Source organism: the organism of the source record quoted next, unplaced genomic scaffold (assembly GCF_019419815.1).
Source record: "Pyrus x bretschneideri cultivar Hongxiangsu unplaced genomic scaffold, Pyrus_bretschneideri_v1 Contig14, whole genome shotgun sequence".
Classification (NCBI taxonomy): Eukaryota; Viridiplantae; Streptophyta; class Magnoliopsida; order Rosales; family Rosaceae; genus Pyrus; species Pyrus x bretschneideri.
In genome coordinates, this window is record NW_025999435.1 from 3200378 (window position 1) to 3222885 (window position 22508).

General features: G+C 37.1%; 3 protein-coding genes and 1 long non-coding RNA gene across 5 annotated transcripts; 2 read left to right on the forward strand and 2 right to left on the reverse strand.

The window, feature by feature from the left end:
• Positions 1–1812: 1812 nt before the first annotated feature.
• LOC103936261 (MDIS1-interacting receptor like kinase 2) lies at positions 1813–3857 on the forward strand. The gene is made up of 2 exons (XM_048579777.1): positions 1813–3166; positions 3260–3857. The coding sequence occupies exons 1-2, from the start codon at positions 2257–2259 to the stop codon at positions 3628–3630; spliced, it is 1281 nt and encodes a 426-aa protein (XP_048435734.1). The 5' UTR covers positions 1813–2256; the 3' UTR covers positions 3631–3857.
• A 1708-nt stretch (positions 3858–5565) lies between these two features.
• Positions 5566–11731, reverse strand: LOC125475225 (NAC domain-containing protein 17-like). Of its 2 annotated transcripts, XM_048579791.1 has the most exons (4): positions 10504–11731; positions 8778–8779; positions 6854–7271; positions 5566–6124 (listed from the first exon to the last, which is right to left on the reverse strand). In XM_048579791.1, exons 1-3 carry the CDS (start codon positions 11272–11274, stop codon positions 6911–6913), a joined length of 1134 nt encoding a protein of 377 aa, XP_048435748.1. In that variant the 5' UTR covers positions 11275–11731; the 3' UTR covers positions 5566–6124; positions 6854–6910. The 2 variants fall into 2 exon arrangements, 1 of the variants encoding a protein (XP_048435748.1); XR_007256644.1 differs by lacking the exons at positions 6854–7271; positions 8778–8779; positions 10504–11731 and adding an exon at positions 6307–6394.
• Positions 11732–12372: 641 nt separating this feature from the next.
• Positions 12373–13943, reverse strand: LOC125475230. Its single transcript, XR_007256648.1, has 2 exons — positions 13693–13943; positions 12373–13486 (listed from the first exon to the last, which is right to left on the reverse strand). It is a non-coding gene; the product is annotated as an uncharacterized LOC125475230 (long non-coding RNA).
• A 7357-nt stretch (positions 13944–21300) lies between these two features.
• On the forward strand, positions 21301–22185 carry LOC125475302 (leucine-rich repeat receptor-like serine/threonine-protein kinase BAM3). Its single transcript, XM_048580019.1, has 2 exons — positions 21301–21810; positions 21917–22185. Exons 1-2 carry the CDS (start codon positions 21301–21303, stop codon positions 21971–21973), a joined length of 567 nt encoding a protein of 188 aa, XP_048435976.1. The 3' UTR covers positions 21974–22185.
• Positions 22186–22508: the final 323 nt, after the last annotated feature.

Here is a 22508-nt window from a genome sequence, read left to right on the forward strand (position 1 = left end):
CCACTCAATTCGTTGGATTTTTGTAAGACTACCATAAGCCTTAATGTAAAAGGTATTGATTAACTGGAAAAGATCATATACCAGCAGAAATTAATGAGTTAATCACAAAACATATCACAATTTACATAGAACAACTTTGTATTTCAATTCATAAAAGGAAAAATAGCAGATAAATTGAAAACAAATGGGTAGCAATCAAAACCCAGAAACCAATCAAATATGAGAAATCAATTAAACAAATCGATCAAAAACAAAAATCTATCAAAACCCATTAATAATTTGACGAATCTTCAAAACAAAACTGAAGAAAACTAAGAAGAGAAAGTGGGAGAGGAAGCTGTGATTTACGAGGACGTGACGGTGGTCCTGGGATGGTCCAACAAGGTTGTCAAGCAGGATGAGGAGTCGAGCAGAGCGAGGAGTCGAGTGGGACAACGCAAGAGAAAAGAAGTGTCTTAGCAATCCGGTGGTGGTTGGGGGGGGGGGGTCTTGCTAAGACTATCTAGCGAGCCCCATAGTCAAGGCGAGTGAGGTTTAATCCCACTAAAGTTAGTCCCTTCCTCTAACAACCATGAGACTACAGTAACACCTAATCTAGTCTCCAGTCCCACTTAAAGAAGGCAAACAAACGTTCCTTAAGAGCTCAACAACATGTCTCATACTTGAATTTATAAAAAAATTTAAGAAAAATTAATAAAGTAGTCCAACTTTATTAATTTTTCTCAGTTCAGGTCTAGATGACAAAAATATTGTAAATCAAGGTACAAACATAATTATTTCCATGAATTTGAGCAGTAATAGAAAGTATATACTACTACAGGCACTTGCAAGGATTAGAAAGGTCCACTCGCATGGCCTTCAACATTCCTTCTTTTGTGTTGCCACAGTAGAGGCATTTCTTGAAGAAACATGGGTACGTAGTATCAAATCTCGGAGTTGCGACAGGAGAGACTGCACCCCGTCTTCGTGTGTGACATACGTTTACATGCCTCAACGCACATGCTTGACGTCCATGTTGGATATTATATGCGTCATCGGTTGTGTCTTGGCCCGTTCGTTAGTGCGGAAATGAGATTCAGACTACAACCTCACCAAAATACAAACACACGGTAGAATAATTTAAAATACAAGAAATAAAGACATCGAGAGAATTACGAGGTTCGGAAAAAACCTGTCTATGTCCCCAGAGAGATATTGCTCTTTACTATGAGAATAACAGTACAAGTTACACATGTGTTAAATCGACATAATCCAATTCTAATCCCAAACCCCTGTACACCTACTCGCATAATTTTTCCAAGAGCCTCAGTTCTTTCACTAAAATACTTTTCACTCTAGCTCCCTTGATTTTCTCTCAACCCATGGTCAACCTTTCCCAAGGGAGAGTCGGATACTCTACCCCTTGGATGCTTCTATGATGCTTACCTTCCCACTTTCGAAGACCAAAAAGTCTGAAGTTCACGTAACATAATCAACACCTAGCCTACCTAGCATGCACCCCTTTCTATCCCTAGCCTACAGAGTACAACTTTTTCTCCATTTGCCATTTAATGCATAGAAAATAAAACATGCACAATTGCATGCAAGCAAACACAAAGTCACGGTTGCTGCAATTTCCTTGTAGCATTCACATGGTCTTCAATTGTGGTCATATTGAAGACTAATACTATTCAAACATTCCAAGCGTCAACTCCACGCTTGACGGGAAGACTAGACCGACCGGGTCAGTCAACACTGGCACCATACGGCTCTTGGTTGAGCTAAAAATTCTTTCAGAAATTCCAAGCGTTAAGAAAGGATTAGAAACTCTGCACCTCCAAAGTTGTTACTAGCTCCCATATTTATTTGTGACGCATACAAACTGGCGAAAAAACAGATCATACTGCAATTCAAAACCATGACATTTCTTTATATGCTCCTGCTGCTGTCCGCATTGCCACTGATCAAAACGACATCAATATCGCCAAGAAAACAAGCAGAATCGCTCGTCAGATGGAAGGACGGCTTTTCATCTTATCCATCATCATGGCGACCTTGGCTACTCAATTCATGGTCCCTCACCAACCCTAACAGCCTCTGCAACTGGACTGCCATTTCCTGCTCCAAAACCAGAACAGTCTCCAAAATAGACCTCTCCAATATGCAAATTATCGGATCACTGTCCTTTTTCGACTTTTGTCTCCAGTTCCAGGTTCCAGGTTCAGTTCTTGCCTTTTCACTGTCCTTTTATAGGGGCAAATCCCATCATTTGTCAACATGTTTTTTCTTCGTGATTTTAATTTTTCTTATAACAACTTCACTGGCCGAATCCCATGCAATTTAGCATGGGCACCAGAAAATGCTTTTGTTGGAAACTCTGGGTTGCATGGGTGTGTAGACAGAATACCCCCTCAGCCCAACGTACCCCCTCGGCCCAACAGAAATTTCAAAAAGGATAACAGAAGAGTTCTAATTGGTATCCTTGTGCCTGTTTGTGGTTTATTAATGGTTACAACTGTCATTGGTCTTATGTTCCGTAAAAAATCCAGTCTCGTTTTGAACAAAGTCAACACTTCTGAAAACTTTGAGAGTTTGGAGTCAATGATATTGCAAGAGGAAGTAAAGTTTACGTTTGCGGAAGTTGTGAAGGCTGTAGATGACTTTCATGAGAAGTACTGCATTGGGGCAGGAGGGTTCGGAAGGGTTTACAAGGCAGAGTTGCAATCAGGCCAAGTTGTTGCAGTTAAAAGGCTTAACATGTCAGACTCTAATGATATTCCAACAATCAATCTCCATAGCTTTCAGAATGAAATCCGAACTTTGACAAGCATCCGGCACCGGAACATCATAAGGCTCTATGGCTTCTATTCAAGGAGGGGTTGCATATTCTTGCTTTATGAATACTTAGAGAGAGGAAGCCTGGGAAAAGCTTTGTATGGAGTTGAAGGTGTTAATGAACTCGTTTGGGCAACTAGAGTCAAAATTGTGCAAGGACTTGCTCATGCACTTTCTTACTTGCACCATGATTGCTCTCCACCAATTGTGCACCGTGACATAACCGTCAACAATGTATTGCTTGAGTCTGATTTCGAGGTTCGTCTCTCAGATTTCGGAATAGCCAGGTTATTGAGTACAGATTCATCCAACTGGACAGATATCGTTGGTTCATTTGGCTACATAGCACCAGGTAATGTAAACTTAATTTGTAAATTTATGGTTCATCTTTTTGCTTATTGGGATATGTTTTAAGGTAGCCAGTTTTGTTTTTATTGATGTGCAGAGCTTGCATACACTATGCCAGTCACGGATAAATGTGATGTATATAGCTTTGGAGTGGTGGCGCTCGAAGTCATGATGGGAAGGCACCCAGGAGATATGCTAGAGTCCCAGCTACAAGAATCATCAAAATCAAGGAGGCACAATGTAGAATTGCTCCTGAAAGATTTGTTAGACCAAAGGTTGGAAACGCCAACCAATGAATCTGCAAAGGCAGTGGTGCTTGTAGTGACAATGGCCTTGGCCTGTGTACGAACGCGTCCAGCGTCCAGACCTACGATGTTATTTACGGCACAAAAACTCTTAGCTCAAACCCTGCCTTGCCTTCCCGAACCATTTGGTATGTTGACAATCAACAAGCTAATGGCACTATAAATAAAAAAACAAAAAAAAAAAAAAAAAAAAAAAAAAAAAAGAAGAAGAAAAGGGCGAATAGCTCAAATTTCCCTTTTGTATTCCTGCCATACATCTTCAGTACTGTAATTACTCATCTGTATGATTTGTCGAATGTGGATTAATGTGTGATGAATTTTCTTAATCGTAATTGCATTAAACCGATAATCCATAATGTGTCAAAATAACTCCACAATTAATAAATAAACTTGAATTATGGATTTGAGTCATTCCTCTAGTTCACAGAGCTACCCTAAAAAATTGAACCTGCATGGATCATTTTCGCCATGGATTATTTTGAAAGCAAACACATATGGAACTACAGGATGCAATCTGACCCTTGCATCTTTGTGCCTTTCCTCTATGTCGAAGTACATTTGATCTTCCAGGCATTCTTAAACTTTTCCGCTATGTCGAATATAGGTTTGTGCCTTTCCTCTCTAAATCTGCAACAACCAGAACTGCTTTCACATTCACACTACAGCACAATAGAAGACACTTTGACACGACAATCTGTTAACACCGTAGTATTGTGAGCAAGTCTCCCGCGTAATGATAAAACAAGCATGGCTGCTGTGCCTCAATCCAACTCTTACCAGGACAGCAAATCTATAGCTTCTGTGCGTTAAACCAAATCCCATCAGGAGTTGTTCTCGTAATCTATAGCTTCTACACGGATTCATCAAACCAAAAGCACATATGGATTGGAGACAGTATGGTATCTGCTTACTGGTTGACTGGCTTCAAACGATTTTGAGCTGAAAATTTCTCGCAAAACTAATAAACAAGAAAAGAGAATGCAGCAATAGGGATTACAGTGAAATGTAAACAACCTACAAATAAGTTGACTGTGCAGAAGTTGCTGAAAGGGCGAAAATAACTGGATGGATGAGATTGGTCTATTGTCAGTTGATACTTTCAGGCCACGCTTTGCCTTAAACCGACTGTATATGATTGTTAAAAGACCAACCAAGACTGTTATAAGCGTCCAGATTTTTACTTTGTGGTTCATTCATCTACGCAATGAGAAACGTTCTACAATCGAACTAACAAGGAGACGTATGCAGTAAGAAATCATCTTCGTTGAATTCTGAATCAACTCGCTTGTGTCCATCAAACTCAGCAAGGCCCATGTTATACTTATGCCCTTCCAGGGTGACATGGAAAAGTTATTCCAGTTTGCTCCTGAATTCCAATCAGTTTTCTGCTCAAACGGCCAGAAAAGCGATTCATCAATAGTAGTTGGATCTTCCAAATCTTCAGCTTCAGAAGCATGTCCAAATGCAAAATCACACCAGAATTAGATGACTGAAAGTTATAACCCCAGCAACTACTTCTGTAAGATGGGCTGGGAAAATCAGACAGAAACCAATCTGACCTTGAATCTGTACCCGGCCTCCAAATCAAATCTCAAAGATCATCATCATGTTTTCTCTCACTACCTCTCTATCTGACGCTGCAGTGCAGCAGGGCAGACGCCTAACAAACTGCAAAACCACAATCAACACTTTGAAGAACTCTTCAAAATGAGATAATTTTAATACACTTCACCACTTCATACCGAAAAGTGCATACATAGACAACATGAAACAACAAATATGCCACAATTTGAAGCTTGAAAAGGCAAGCATACCTTACCTGCAGATAAGATACTATTGGAGGGAGGAACAGAAAAAGGTAGGTGCATTGGCCCTCCTTGCAATATATACTTCTTGACTGTAAATAAATTTGAAGGTCAATAATGTCGAATAAGAAACAAGAGTATAAAGCATAGAAGGAAGCCTTGTTCAATTCGACAAAGACAGACTTTTCTGCAATCTAAAATCACGACCAAGCCTTGTTCAATTCGACAAAGCCATGTTCACCATCATCGTGTACTCTCTTAATACCTGACGTGGAAAACAGGAAATCGATGACCCTTTGCAAATTTTGAATATTAAGACAATTTATATTACTTGTTCATCTTAGTGTGTCTCTATGCATGCCAAACGATAACAAACATAAAAATAAAGCAGACACATCAGAAATGCAATTGAAGGCATTTCTTTCAAATGATCAAAATGACAGTCAAATATGGGCTATGAGGATTGTCATGCTCTCTCAAATGCGACATACATAATATCAGAAACATCAACGGCTACTGAAACTGAAAACCTAAGAGACAGTAGCTTCAAAAACTAGTCCCACATGAAATCCACACCAAAAGAACTGCAAGTACACAGGAAACAGCATGTGAGCTCCGCATCCTACCTCGTACTTAAAGAGATGCAATTTGTAAAGAGAGAATAAAGTGCTTCATTTTTTTAGAATCACGACCATCCTGTTGAGCAGAGAAATTAAAGAACTCATAGGGAATCGATGTGAAAACGAAGTGCCGGTTGTTGACTACCTGACGCCCTCCCCCTCCTCCTTTATCCGGGCTTGGGACCGGCAGCGTAAGATAAACTTACACAGGCGGAGTTAGAGAAATAAAGAACTGTAAAAAGAAAATCAGTTATGGGCAAGATGTCAAGATCAATAGAACTGTAAAAGCAAAACAGTCCAAAAACACAACTAAGGACAACAGCGAGAAACTTGCATTGCTGGTCCAAAACAGAACGTGACATATCTAATACAGACTAAGGTATGAATACTAAAAATTAAACAGAGAAAACTTACATTCCACAAAAAAATCCATAAAAACAGTGGCAAGAAACTTGATAATTGTCCTTATCGTCAACAAAACTATCAACACGTTCACAAACTGACACAGAAAACTTAACACACAATGTTTCCATCAAAATTCAAGCACAATACGCAGAACATGCACATGCTCAGAAGCCACAAGTGCAGAGGGAGTAATTCAAAGGAAAAGAAAACATTAATTTGATTTTCAAATTTAGTATAGTAATTGAAATCATCAACCTTGAAACCTTTTGTCAATAAAAATAAAAAGAAAGTAAGATACTTGGGTGCAAAAGAAATGTATTATAAAGCATTCAGTGCATTAAAATTGGAAACAATCCTAGAAGCACATACATACACATGACTGGGGGAAACACAGTAGACCTGAGGTGCAGCAAAGTGAAAGGCAAGTAATGGATCAGTACAGCAGAGAAGAAGGCCCAGGTAATCACGTATACCAAATTTGTTAATTAACTAATGAACTAAAAGAAATCAGAGCATATATACTAAGAACGGAAATAAAATCTATACTGATCATAACTGTGCTTCTATATGCACGCCATGGAAATTAGACAGCTGCTGTCACCTCTACGTCCCTTTATTGATCATTCACAGAATCGCTCATCCACAAACAGTCTGTCCAGTAATTGAACCCATCTAACAGTTGGCTGAATTCGTCAATTTGAGGCCACTCCTGGGGCAATTTACCTTCAAGCGTTGTCAACCATTCTTTAATGTCTCCACGCACTGCTTCACCATCTAAAGGATATTCCCTGCCGCCCAAGAATATCGGAGAAGAAGGAACATCACTCATCAGTGGCACACATTCATGATCTGAAATATGAGTGGGAAAGGGCATCACATTTCCATTAATGTAGCTTATGCACCCCTGGTCGTGATTGCTAGTGTCGCTGTCCAAGCATATGGGATAAGAAGGAACATCACTCATCAATATCACACTATCCGGTGTTGGATTTGTGACCAAGTGGACAACAAGACAATATAACTTTCGGCTATTAAAATATGAAAAAGGTGGACAACACCTTACCTTGTTTTAGGGAAGAAAAAAGGGAAAAGGTTTTCTTTCTCTTCTACACCCGTGGGTTTTGGTCCTTTATGTTTTGGTGGTTGCCTTTGCAGCCTAATAATAAAATAAGAGAAAGAGATAGAAAGCTAAGAAGGGTGAGTAGAAAGAGTGGAGCTCATTTTATGTTTTGAGCTGAATACAGAAAGCAAGGAGAGCAGAGGAGAGAGCATTCGGCTCTCCCAATTGAAACAGTGCTGCTCCTTCCCATTTGTTTGTAATCCCCTTTTGTTAGTGATCACTCAATCAAAGATATTTGTGCTACATTTTGTGGCTTTTGGGAGAGAAGGAATTTGGTATATGTTTCCATCTTCTCCATTTGTTCTTTGTGAGAGTGAGAGCTATTGGGTGTATGTGGGCTATTGGGTTTGAGAGTTAAAACTCTATTTGTAATCTCCTTTTGACATTAGTGGAATTTCCTCGCCGTCTCGGAACTGGATGTAGGCTTACGCCGAACCAGTATAAATCCTTGTGCCTTTCATTGGATTATTTGTCTTGTCATATTTTGCCGTATTAGCTTTGGTTTCATATTTGAAGCTTCCGCACAACAAGTGGTATCAGAGCTCTGGGTTTCGACTTGGGGCTTTGTACAAGTATGTCTATGAAACCATCGAATATGTCGGTGAAATATGATATTGAAAAATTCAATGGGAGGAATGATTTTAGCCTTTGGCGGGTTAAGATGCGAGCTGTGCTAGTTCAACAAGCGTTGCTTAAGGCGCTACAGGGTGTGGAAGCCTTGCCACAAGATTGGTCTGCTGAAGAAAAAGAAGACGCTTTGAATCGAGCACATAGTGCAATTATGTTATCACTATCTGATGAAGTTCTTCGTGAGGTGGATAATGAAACTACTGCAGCTGGTTTGTGGCTTAAGTTGGAGAGTAGATATATGACCAAATCCCTCACCAATCGTTTGTATTTGAAGCAACGTTTGTACACTCTCCGTATGACTGAAGGTACGCCTATTCAAAATCATCTTGATGAGTTTAATAAGGTTATTATGGATTTGAAAAGTATGGATAATAAAATTGATGATGAGGATCAATCTTTGATTTTGTTGTGTTCTTTAACTCCTTCGTATGCGAATTTTGTCGAAACTTTGTTATATGGGAGAGATTCTATTTGTATGGAGAATGTAAAAGCCGCTTTGAATTCAAGAGAGTTAAAGAACAAAGTATTTGGAAATTTGAATGATTCTCATTCTGAGGCTTTGATAGCAAGAGGCAGAGATAGGGAATATGGTTCAGGTAGTAATAAAGGAAATTTGAGATCTAAGACCAGAAACAACACATGCAACTATTGTCGCAAGGAAGGGCATTGGAAAGTTGATTGCCCAAAACTGAAAGATAATGCTAGTGCGAGTGCGAATGTCGTCGATGACGACTTCGACTTTGTTCTATGATGACAATTGGCTACACCAGATTTGAAATTTTTGGATTAAAAAAAAAAAAAAAAAAAAAAAAAAAAGAGAATCTGGTGTTGTGGGTAATCTTAAATCTCTCCACTACATATGGAGTTTAAGAGTTTGTAAGGATTCCTTGTTATGATTTGAGAAAGTTGCTTAGTAGCCTCTATGTATGTTTGTGTTATGTCAGTTGCTCTTCATCGGTGTTTTTTTATTGTTTTGGATATTGGTATGGTTTTGCTTTTTTTGGTAAAGTTGAATTCAATGAGGGCCAATTTGTTGAGTTCTGCAAGTTTGGATAGTGAGGCACCACACTATTTTGGATACACCACATGCACTGCAGAACATTTGTGTGGAACCCTCGTGTAGAAGGCAAGTTATATGCTTTCTAACTTTGTTTGGGCTATGGACATTTGGTTGGATTTGTTTGCCACTGCTATTTGGTCTATTGGTCTCCATCATCTGCAATTAGTTTTCTTGAAGACTACAGTTGAGGTATGGTTTTGGATCTCCTACTGATTATTTGAATTTGAAATTTTGGTTGTCCTGTTAGTGCTCATGTGATGATGGTAAACTTGAGTGAAGGGCATATTTTCGTATGTGGTATGTGAGACTTTGTTGCCAAATTTGTAATCAGTTTTGACTTGGAGAATGTGCCATGCTATGTGAATGAGTCTATTGGTGCAGTTTAAGACCATGGTGTTTGTGAGCAGGTGGAGTTCATTGTGTGTCCAACTTTGGTATGGTGTACTTGATCTTTTGTTGGTGATATTGAAGAATCTCAGTTCTTTGTTTGAATCACCTTTTGTTTTGATCAAGGCACTTATGGTTTGCAAAATTGGAGAAGACGGTAGAGAAATGGTCTACTTTTGTTGGCTTTGGTACAGTTTGAGTCGAGGTGGAAATTGTTATGAGCACTGGTAAGTTTGGGGAATTTGATTTAGTTCCCGTTGTCTTTAGTGTGTACTTTGGGTGCTTATGGTGATTGTTGATTCAATTCTCTGTGGTGCTTTCGGAACTTGGTCAAGGTGGAGATTGTTGGATTTGTGACCAAGTGGACAACAAGACAATATAACTTTCGGCTATTAAAATATGAAAAAGGTGGACAACACCTTACCTTGTTTTAGGGAAGAAAAAAGGGAAAAGGTTTTCTTTCTCTTCTACACCCGTGGGTTTTGGTCCTTTATGTTTTGGTGGTTGCCTTTGCAGCCTAATAATAAAATAAGAGAAAGAGATAGAAAGCTAAGGAGGGTGAGTAGAAAGAGTGGAGCTCATTTTATGTTTTGAGCTGAATACAGAGAGCAAGGAGAGCAGAGGAGAGAGCATTCGGCTCTCCCAATTGAAACAGTGCTGCTCCTTCCCATTTGTTTGTAATCCCCTTTTGTTAGTGATCACTCAATCAAAGATATTTGTGCTACATTTTGTGGCTTTTGGGAGAGAAGGAATTTGGTATATGTTTCCATCTTCTCCATTTGTTCTTTGTGAGAGTGAGAGCTATTGGGTGTATGTGGGCTATTGGGTTTGAGAGTTAAAACTCTATTTGTAATCTCCTTTTGACATTAGTGGAATTTCCTCGCCGTCCCGGAACTGGATGTAGGCTTACGCCGAACCAGTATAAATCCTTGTGCCTTTCATTGGATTATTTGTCTTGTCATATTTTGCCGTATTAGCTTTGGTTTCATATTTGAAGCTTCCGCACAACATCCGGATCAGAGAAATCAGTCGGCTTCATATTGCCGTTAATGTTGGTTATGCACTCCTGATCATCATACCTAGTGTCAGAAATCATATTGCTTTCAATTCCAACAAAAGGCACAACAGCAGGGGTATTGGTGATCACATTCACATTAGAATGTTTTTGTGAACCCGGTTCTTTTCTTGCTCTATTTCTCTTAATCAGCGGCTTCTCATTCGATACTTCTTTTCTTGCCCTCTTAATCGGTGGCTTCTCATTGAAGTCGTGAGTTGGACTTGAGGAATTCATCTTGCTTCCACATCTAGACCTCAGATTCCTTTTAAGTCGGGAAAGAACGACCTTTGGGCCAGCAACTACATTAGGAAGAAGACTGTATTCTTCTAACAGCCAGCCGCCATTGTTATTAGAACCCTTGTTGTTATACCTGAAATGCCCTTTATCCCCGATTGGAATTCCGTCCAAACCTAAAACTTTGTCGGAGGATGTTTCGCTCCAAGTGCCTCCGGCTTCAATCTGGCATTTGCTGCGGCTATCGCTGTCACTTCTAGAACGCAGCTCGTAGAAGAAGAACAAGTCCTGATCGAGTAGGGAATTTTCGCCGAACTGCTCCCAAACCACCCACGGTGGTGTTTGTCCGAAGAGATTCAACTCTTGAATAAACGGCTTGCCCAAGGGCTTTCCGGAGAGGGCTCTGTCGCGAAGATAGGAACTGACCAATTCTTGATCAGTAGGATGAAACCGAAAACCCAATGGCATACCGTAATAACCCACCTCCATTGCTAAACGCGATTTCAATTCAATGCAATTCAAAACAAAACAAATGCAGCAGCAAAAACCCTAATTTTTTCTTGGGCACAAAATAAAGAAGAGAAAATAAGCGAGAAATTAAAGAGAAGAAAAAGGGAAACCTGGAAGCCGATAGCAGCTCGTCGACGTCTCCTCAATCGCGGTCTTCGTCCCCAAACAAGAGCAACCGAAGAGGAATCGATTTCGAGTATTCATAATTCAATTCAACCGGAGACTGTTGGAGCACTGAATTCTAATTCTGGTTCAAATTCGGACGCGCAGAGAGAGCGAGAGAGAAAGATCTTGAGAGAGAGAGAGACAGAGAGAGAGAGTGAGTGGATTTGAAATTTAAATGAAAGAAAATATGACCGTTTGGTTTGGGAATTGGATGTTAACGTTGCGAACTTGCAAGGCTCACCGCTTAAGCGCGGGTTTTAATCACGTGGCATTTTCATATCTACCACACCCTATATCCCCAAATTGTGAGCCGAATGACTAAAATAACGCAGGGAAAAAAAACAAAAAAAATTCGATTGGCCCATTTGTTTTTCTGCTGGGTCCAGTTCTTTTGGTTATCTGGCATTTTATTGTCAATTTTTTTAGATTTTTATATTAAATTAATGAACCCAAACATTTAAGGGTGAAAGTTGGATTGAAAGTTGATTACGACACGAAAAAGATTTGTTTCATATTTGTATTCACATAGCGTTGCATGATTGACATGAGAAGCTATTGTCACGATGTTTCTATGTTCAAGCCACAATTACGATTTCCTATGATTGACACGATAAGCCATAGTCACGATATTCACATAACGTTGCATATTCATTTTTCATAGGAGTAACAAGATTTTCTCCCAGCTCTAATACACCTTTTATGTTCTTCCTGTCCAAAACTATGTTGGAGAAGATTTCATAAGAAACATGTCCAGAATCAGTCATTAGCAGATTGATTATTCATGAAACGAAACGTAGATGTCGAAACAAACAGTGATAAACTGAGTACTACTGTTCGCCAACGTCTGAAAATTGAAACCAAAACTAGTGTGCTGAAAGAAATGACAAGAACAAAAGCAAGTGCAATCAGAACTATTGGGAACTTCATGTACATTCATATGTATATTGTCTACACATTTCCTCAACATTGACAAAAGTACGGAGTAAGACCACCAGCTAGACGAAATAACAGACTGAAAACTATTCTATCCACAACAATAACAACAACAAAGCTTTTTCCCACTAAGTAGGGTCGGCTATATGAATCCTAGAACGCCATTGCGCTCGGTTCTATGTCACGTCTTCCGTGTAAATAAAAAGACTAAAAACTAATAAACTAACTATGATTAAACCGGAAGTCGGAAAGAAAAAGCTGAAAGGTAACCGTGCTCATCTGAATTCTTGAACTCTACTAGTCGTATAAAAACAAGAGCTGACGCTAATAGCTTGACAACTTGATTCAGGCAAGACGTGTATACTCCGTGTAAAGTCCTCTTCCTCCTGCTCCGCTTCTAGATGATGATGATGGTGAGCAAGCAAATCAAGAGAAAATGGAGAACCGAGGCCCGTGGCCTTCCTATGTTTCCAACCACAACTGGCAAAATAATGATTTGAAAATGAGGGAACGGGATGATGGTGATGAGCAGAGTAGTGTGATCAGGCTCAGTAGCTTGATGTACATGATCTTGATTTGGGTCTTCATCATCCTCTCCTCCAATATGATTAAACAATTCAGTGATCAAGTCCTCATCATCCAACCCTCTTTCATCCGTGGTTCTTGGCCCCTCCTCAAGTTCTCCTCAATCCCATGATGATGATGACCAAGATGAGTAGTCAGCCGAGGGACACCAGCAGCCTCGTCTGCAGCAGAGGCCGCAACAGCAGAATCAGGCAGAAGCTCAAAGTCGTCAATTAAGGATCTTAACATATCATCATCCAAGCAATCATTTGCTTCGGTGGTGCTGCTTGAGGACCCCTCGTGATGAAGTAGATCATCAAGCTCCCTAATCGAGTCCTCCATTACCAAAAGATCATCATCCGAATCATGAGTCCTCTGCCTCTTGACCGTATCACCCAAAACCGTAACGGTATCATCGGAATCAGAATCAGGGAAACGCGGACAGTGGGCCTCAAATCTTGACCCCTCATCTCCAATTTTCCAATTTCTTCACGAAACACAAGACAAACAGACGAAAGCAGTGTGCTTTCTGCGAAAACCAAAAACCTAAGTGGATAATGTGGAAGAAGAAAAAGCAACACTTTCCAAACACAAGGGCTAATAAAGAAGATCAGCGAAGAGTGCGACTGAATTGATTATACAGGATTTGGGGATTAGGGTTTCTTGTTACAGTGCTAGACAGACAGAAATTAACGATACCGAGAAATAAAACAGAAGAAAAGGCAAGAACTGAACCTGGAACTGGGAACAAGTCATTGACTTTCTGCTCAGAGAAGAGGATGTATTCGTCCCCAAATTTGAATCGAGCTTCCAATTTCTGCTCAGAGAGAGATCAAGCGAGAGAGAGAGAGAGAGAGCAACAAATTTGAATTGGGCTTCGAATTCGGACGCACACAGAGAGAACGCAACAACGCAACACGATCGTTTGAGCGAGAGAGAGAGAGAAAGAGCGATCCAGAGATCCAGTGAGGGAGTGGGATGGGGGTTTTGAAATTTAAAGAAGGGAAAATATGATCGTTTGGGAATAGTACCGCTTAAACGCGGGTTTCATCACGTGCCGTTTTCCCTCTGCTCTTCGGCGCCTGCGAGTAGGAACCACTCCCCAAAGGGCCCGGCCTGGCAATTCTGACACAACCCGATAATCTGACACGACATGACACGACACGAAATTAACAGGTGTTCGGGTCGACACGATAACGAATCGGATCATTATCGGGTAACCTCATAAGCACCTGTTAAGATAACGGGTTGATTGGATATACACGTAGGTAACACGATACACGATAAGCAGAATATTATTTTTATAATTTTATAACCCTAAAAAAATACTGTAATAATTATATATATTAATTTAACAATTTTATACCCCTAAAAACTATAATATATATGTATATATATTAAATTTACTATAATAATTATACCCCCAAAATATTAACTATCTATAATAATTATATATATATATATATATATTAAATTTTGAATTAAATTTTATAAAAACTATAATAATTATTAATTAATATGCATTCATTGATTTGATTCCATAATTGATAATTCCATTCCATTCCCTGCAGTGCCGCCCTTTTTGAAGAAAAAGGGAGGGAAAATGAAAGTGATAAGAAAAGTTGAAAAGGAAACATTAAGAGAGGGAATTAGGGAAAGATGGGTAGGCACCGTAGGCTGTCAGAGGGAAAAGTGAAAATTATAAGAAAAGTTGAAAAGTAAACAAAAAGAGAGGGAAAAATGAAAATTAATAGAAGTGGTGAGATTTTTTTTTTTTTTAAGTTATTAACTTTTTATCACATATATGACATATCTCACTATTTTTATAATGACTCACATGATATACTCCTCCGTATACCAATCAATTATATGTACAAAATAAATAGATTTAAATCTACTTAATAAATATATACACACACACACACACACCATTGAACTTGATGGGATACGAATTCTCCGAAACTAATTTCAACGATCCCAACCGTCAAACTTATTTGTATATGCTTCGAGATCACATCAGCAAAAAATTGCAAAAAACAAACATTTAGATATCAAGTAACGGGACAAAGCTTTTCGACGGTTATAAACGAAAAATCACTATTTAACGGCTATTTTAACTTCGATTTTGATGATTTTTTACAGCTACACTCATTGACCCTATATGAATACAATGAATGAATTTGATCTTCAATTTAAAATATTTACACAAGTGGATACCACAAAATCTTATGTTATACTTGATGAAAGTATAAATAAACTCCAAGTGTTAGTCAATCTATTGTTTTTATGGGATACGAATTCTCCGAAACTAATTTCAACGATCCCAACCGTCAAACTTGTTTGTATATGCTTTGAGATCATATCAGCAAAAAATCACAAAAAACAAACATTCAGAGATCAAGTAACGGGACAAAACTTTTTGACGGTTATAAATGAAAAATCACGATTTAACGGTTATTTTAACTCCGATTTTGATGATTTTTTACAGCTACACTCCTTGACCCTATATGAATACAATGAATAAATTCGATCTTCAATTTAAAATATTTACACAAGTGAATACCATAAAATCTTATGTTATACTTAATGAAAGTATAAATAAACTCTTAAGTGTTAGTCAATCTATCGTTTTGATGGGATACGAATTATCCGAAACTAATTTCAACGATCCCAACCGTCAAACTTGTTTGTATATGCATCGAGATCACATCAACAAAAAATCACAAAAGACAAACATTCAGAGATCAAGTAACAGGACAAAGCTTTTCAACGGTTATAAACGAAAAATCACGATTTAACGGTTATTTTAACTCCGATTTTGATGATATTTTACAACTACACTCCTTGACCCTATATGAATACAATGAATAAATTTGATCTTCAATTTAAAATATTTACACTGGTGGATACCACAAAATCTTATATTATATTTAATGAAAGTATAAATAAACTTTAAGTGTTAATCAATCTATCGTTTTGATGGGATACAAATTCTCTAAAAACTAATTTCAATGATCATAACCGTTAAACTTGTTTGTATATGCTTTGAGATCACATCAGCAAAAAATCACAAAAAAAAAAACATTCAGAGATCAAGTAACGGGACAAAAATTTTCGACGGTTATAAACGAAAAATCACGATTTAACGGTTATTTTAACTCTGATTTTGATGATTTTTTACAATTACACTTCTTGACCCTATATGAATATAATGAATGAACTCGATCTTCAATTTAAAATATTTACACTAGTGGATACCACAAAATCTTATATTATACTTAATGAAAGTATAAATAAAATCTAAGTGTTAGTGAATCTATTGTTTTGATAGGATACGCATTCTATGAAACTAGTTTCAACGATCCAACCGTCAAACATGTTTGTATATGCTTCGAGATCGCATACGTCAAAAATTTCAAAAAACAAACATTCAGAGATCAAGTAACGGGCCAAAACTTTTCGACGGTTATCAACGAAAAATCACGATTTAACAGTTATTTTAACTCCGATTTTGATGATTTTTTACAACTACACTCCTTGACCCTATATGAATACAATGAATGAATTCGATCTTCAATTTAAAATATTTACACAAGTGGATACCACAAAATCTTATGTTATGTTTAATAAAGTATAAATAAACTCTAAGTGTTAGTGAATCTATTGTTTTGATAGGATACGCATTCTACGAAACTAGTTTCAACGATCCAACCGTCAAACATTTTTGTATATGCTTCGAGATCGCATACGCTAAAAATTTCAAAAAAAAAACATTCAGAGATCAAGTAACGGGACAAAACTTTTCGACGGTTATCAACGAAAAATCACGATTTAACGGTTATTTTAACTTCGATTTAATAGTTTTTTACAGCTACACTCCTTGACCCTATATGAATATCATGAATGAACTCGATCTTCAATTTAAAATACTTAAACTACTGGATACCACAAAATCTTATATTATACTTAATGAAAGTATGAATAAACTTTCAAGTGTTAGTGAATTTATCATTTTAATGGGATACGCATTCTATGAAACTAATTTCAACGATCCAACCGTCAAACGTGTTTGTATATATTTCGAGATCACATAAACCAAAAATTGAAAAAAACAAACATTCAGATATCAAGTAACGGGACAAAAGTTTCGACGGTTATCATTGAAAAATCATGATTTAACAGATATTTTAACTCCGATTTTAATGATTTTTTACAGCCACACTCCTTGACCCTATATGAATACAATGAATGAATTCGATCTTCAATTTAAAATATTTACACTAGTGGATACTATAAAATCTTATGTTATACTTAATGAAAGTATAAATAAACTCTTAAAAGTGTTAGTGAATCTATCATTTTGATGGGATACGCATTCTACAAAATTAATTTCAACGATCCAATCGTCAAAGTTGTTTATATATGCTTCAAGATCGTATACGCTAAAAATTGCAAAAAAGAAACATTCAGAGATCAAGTAAAGGGACAAAACATTTCGACGGTTATTAATGAAAAATCACGATTTAACGATTATTTTAACTCCGATTTTGATGATTTTTTTACAACTACACTCCTTGACCCTATACAAATACAATGACTAAACTCGATCTTCAATTTAAAATATTTACACAAGTGGATACCACAAAATCTTATGTTATGCTTAATGAAAGTATGAATAAATTCTTAAGTGTTAGTGAATCTATTGTTTTGATGGGATACTATTCTATGAAACTAGTTTCAACGATCCAACCATCAAACATGTTTGTATATACTTTGAGATTGCATACGCCAAAAATTTCAAAAAAAAAACATTCAGAGATAAAGTAATGGGACAAAACTTTTCGACGGTTATCAACGAAAAATCACGATTTAACTGTTATTTTAACTCCGATTTTGATGATTTTTTACAGCTACAGTCCATGACCCTATATGAATACAATGAATGAAATTGATCTTCAATTTAAAATATTTACCCACGTAGATACCACAAAATCTTATGTTATACTTAATTAAAGTATAAATAAACTCCAAGTGTTAGTGAATCTATCGTTTTGATGGGATACGCATTCTACGAATAATTTCAATGATCCAACCGTCAAACTTGTTTGTATATGCTTCAAGATCGCATACACCAAAAATCGCAAAAACCAAATATTCAGAGATGAATTCAATCTTCAATTTAAAATATTTACACTATTGATACCACAAAATCTTATGTCATGATGATCGATGAAAATTGAGGATTTTGTAAAAGGAATAACATGCAAGCTCTGAGTTCCATTGGCAAGGTTTAAACTTTTGAGAAAGGCTTCACAACCTTGAAAACAAAAACTTTTTCATTTTGCATATCCTTGCACATTTAATATTTTGTAATAGATTAGTAGTGTATGGATGTTTGTTTATTAGACTCTTATTTTCAAGTGTAGATGTAGTACTTAAACGACAAATGTGTTTTAATGTTTTGAAGTAATATTTATGTGGCAATGTGTGGTATGTGCAAATTTAAGAAAAAAAAATATTTTTCTTAACGGGTCATAACGGGTCGGGTCACTTTACCTGTTGGGTAAAGTGACCCGACCTGTTAAGGATCCGTTAAGATAACGGGTGTGACACGACACGACTCGTTAAGATAACAGGTGTTACACGAAAACGACACGAACACGACAGACACGACCCGTTTGCCAGGCCTAGCCCAACCCAACCACATTGTGTATCGAATGACTAAATTACCCACGAATTTCAAATCATGCAGATCGCAGAGCTCGGGGTATTTTAGTCAAACCAAAAACTCAAAAGCTCAAAGGATCGCAGAATCGTATCACTCTCTTGGTTACGAGTTGATTGTTTGATCCAGATGTATAGAAGCGTGGTGTTTGGTAGTACGCGATGCGAGTAAGGTGTTCAATAAGATTTTGAAGTCGATAGAAGTAATCGCTGAATTTGTCCACCATCATTTATTTTGAGTTATTCAGTAAAAAATTGTATTAAGTATGGATAAAATGACGAAAATGCTCTCAATTTAATAAACAATGAGCGAAAATAATTTAATAAAAATTAAGGATATTTTTAACATTTTATATTTATCTGATGAAAATTTTACACAGAATAACTAAAATGATTGATGGCGGACAAACTCAGAGACTACTTCTATGGAACTCAAATCTCAATGAACGAAGTGATGAATTATGCTAATCTCAATAACCATTTTAGCTATAAAACTTTAATAGACCAAAATTGTACAATTCCTCCTTCGTATTATTTCCACACACCTTTATTCCCAGCCCATCAAATTTCCTCAAGCATTAATATACTATTTTGCCATGATTTTCTAATTATTTAGACAAAACATTTTCCAAACATCGATTGTACACATGTTTAATGACTTTGAAACAAAAAATGGCCACATGTTAATTAGCAAAATATATTTCAAGTAAAAATAGGATAGAATTGGCCAGTATCCTGAGCATCATCAACAAAGGTTAGGACAGAACAATACAAAACGAAACATGAATTACCAAGAATTCCACCAACTCACATAAAAGTGTTAATAAAAGTTAACTTTCAATGGTGTATCTGAAACTAAAACTAATCATGTTTTCACTTTGCACCACTCAATTCAACATAATTAATTAATATACTTCCAGACATTACAGGACCAGTGACCCAGCACCGAGCCCTACACCGGGCCATGAAAATTAAATTCAAACAAGCATATTTTAGTTTATTCAGAGCCCCGTATCCTGTGTAGCACCCAAACATAACATTGCATTAATGTTATCCAACGTGATCCAAAGCAATCTAACCCTCCCTCCTAATCCAATCCGAGTTACCAAACATGACCTGAGGAAAAAATTTAAGAGGATTTCAAACGCTAGACACACTAACCCATGCACACACGCGTAACTCGCGCATAAAACCTATTACCAAAAATGTTAATATTTCCCCACAATTTATCACATTAAATCCCCTTGCATACCAAAAGCAGTGGAAGTTATCGAATCAGCACACGAAAATTAGTGAAAAATAAAGGTTAGAGAAGGAGAAGAAAAACATAATACTCTAATTATGACAAGCACATAATGAAGGGGTATTCTTACCAGTGCCACAGTCAAAACAAAATATGACTCACCTATAGAGATAAGTTTTCGCTGAGATATTAAATACCAAAAGTTACAAAAGGAAACTTACATTCCAGCAAAATCCATAGGAGCAGAGGCAAGATACATCATAATTTTCATTATCACCAACAAAATTAACAGCATATTCACAACCCGGATAAGGACACCACTTGGTCTAGCAGCAAAGAAAAAGAATTACAAATCATGGTGAGAAAAATGGAAAAATATGAAGGAAGAAAAATGATATTCATAAATTCCACTATACCACACAAGAGTAATAGAGAGGAATTGAAAAGAAAATAAACCACTAATAAAAAAATGATACTCATATATTCACACTCACACGCTCACACAGGCACAGGAGTAATTGAAAAGAAAAGAAACCACCAATCATTTTTCAATATAGTAATTAAAATTGGGGATACTTTGGATGCGGTCCCTAATTCTTAACACTCTTTGACTAAAACCTTAATGGTATTCAAAGTTTGATCAAAGTCCCTTGAATTTGTACACCTCATTATATTACTATTGATATATATATTTTTATAGTTTTGACATTAATTGTTTGATATTTTATGACATTTATAATCCTATAAATTTAAAATCCCTCATTATGATACTATTAAAAATGGCTACAATAAAAAAATTCAAACATTTTGATTGAATAAATGGATAAAAACAATGTAACAATAAGAAATAATAGTGTTAAAAAAAATTGGTACATTTCTCATATAACAAAGTGTTAAAAAAAAACAGATGGCAAAAGAATGTAGCCATTGTGTTAAAAAAATTGGTACATTTCACATATAACAAAGTGGTAAATTAGTAAAGTAGAATGGGTACATTATAAATAAAATAGGGTACAAATAAAAGATTAAAAAATTATAATCGTCAATCTTCAAACATAGTTCTGTGGTCCAATTACAATTCCATGTTTACTATTTATTCTACAAATCAGGACATCTAGTTAGCGTGGTCATATTGAAGACTAATAATATTCAAAAATTCCAAGCGTCAACTCCACGCTTGACGGGAAGACTTGACCGACCGGGTCAGTCAACAGTGGCACCATACAGCTCTTGATTGAGTTGAAAATCCTTTCAGAAATTCCAAGCGTAAAGAAAGGATTAGAAACTCTGCACCTCCAAAGTTGTTACTAGCTCCCATATTTATTTGTGACGCATACAAACTGGCGAAAAAACATATCATACTGCAACTCAAAACCATGACATTTCTTTATATGCTCCTGCTGCTGTCCGCATTGCCATTGATCAAACCGACATCAATATCTCCAAGAAAACAAGCAGAGTCGCTCGTCAAATGGAAGGGCGGCTTTTCTTCTTTATCATCATTATCGCCACCTTCGCTACTCAATTCATGGTCCCTCACCAACCTCAACAGCCTCTGCAACTGGACTGCCATTTCCTGCTCCAAAACCAGAACAGTCTCCAAAATAGACCTCTCCAATATGCAAATGTGGGGAACACTGTCCCTTTTTGACTTTTCCTCATTTCCAAATCTCACCCACTTCAATCTAAATGGCAACTATTTCGAAGGGCCTATACCGTATGCCGTTGGAAATCTCTCCAGGCTCACATCTTTGGACTTGGGCAACAACTTTTTTGATCATCAAATTCCATCTGAGATTGGCCAGGTAACAGAGCTTCAGTATCTAAATCTCTGCGACAACAGTCTCTCTGGTACCATCCCTTATCAACTGAGCAATCTCCAAAAGGTACGGTACATGGACCTTAGATTAAACTATTTTATCTATGCTGATCAAGATTGGTCAGAATTTGCAGGCATGCCTTCATTGACCTACCTTGCTATGTCTACGCAAGGTGATAGTCTATATCATTCAGAATTCCCAGAATTTATATCTCAATGCCGGAACTTGACGTTCCTCGACTTGTCTCAAAATAATTTGATTGGCCAAATTCCACCTTCGATAGGCCAACTCAGGGAGCTCCAATACCTCAATCTTTCATACAACTCCTTAAACTCTTCTATCCCTTCTGAGCTTGGTCTTTGTACAAACCTCACCCACTTGTCCCTGGCTTCCAATCAACTCAACGGGGAACTGCCTCTGTCCCTGTCCAATCTGAACAACCTTGTCGAATATAAAATACTACAAATTTAAAAAAAGGTTACAAATTAAAAGTGGATACAAACTAAAAATATAAATATATGATACAAAGTTTAGCCATAAATATAAATATACCATACGTAATTTTTCTATTATAGAGTACAACTTTTTCTCCATTTGCCATTTAATGCATAGAAAATAAAACATGCACAATTGCATGCAAGCAAACACAGAGTCACGGTTGCTGCAATTTCCTTGTAGCATTCACATGGCCTTCAATTGTGGTCATATTGAAGACTAATACTATTCAAAAATTCCAAGCGTCAACTCCACGCTTGACGGGAAGA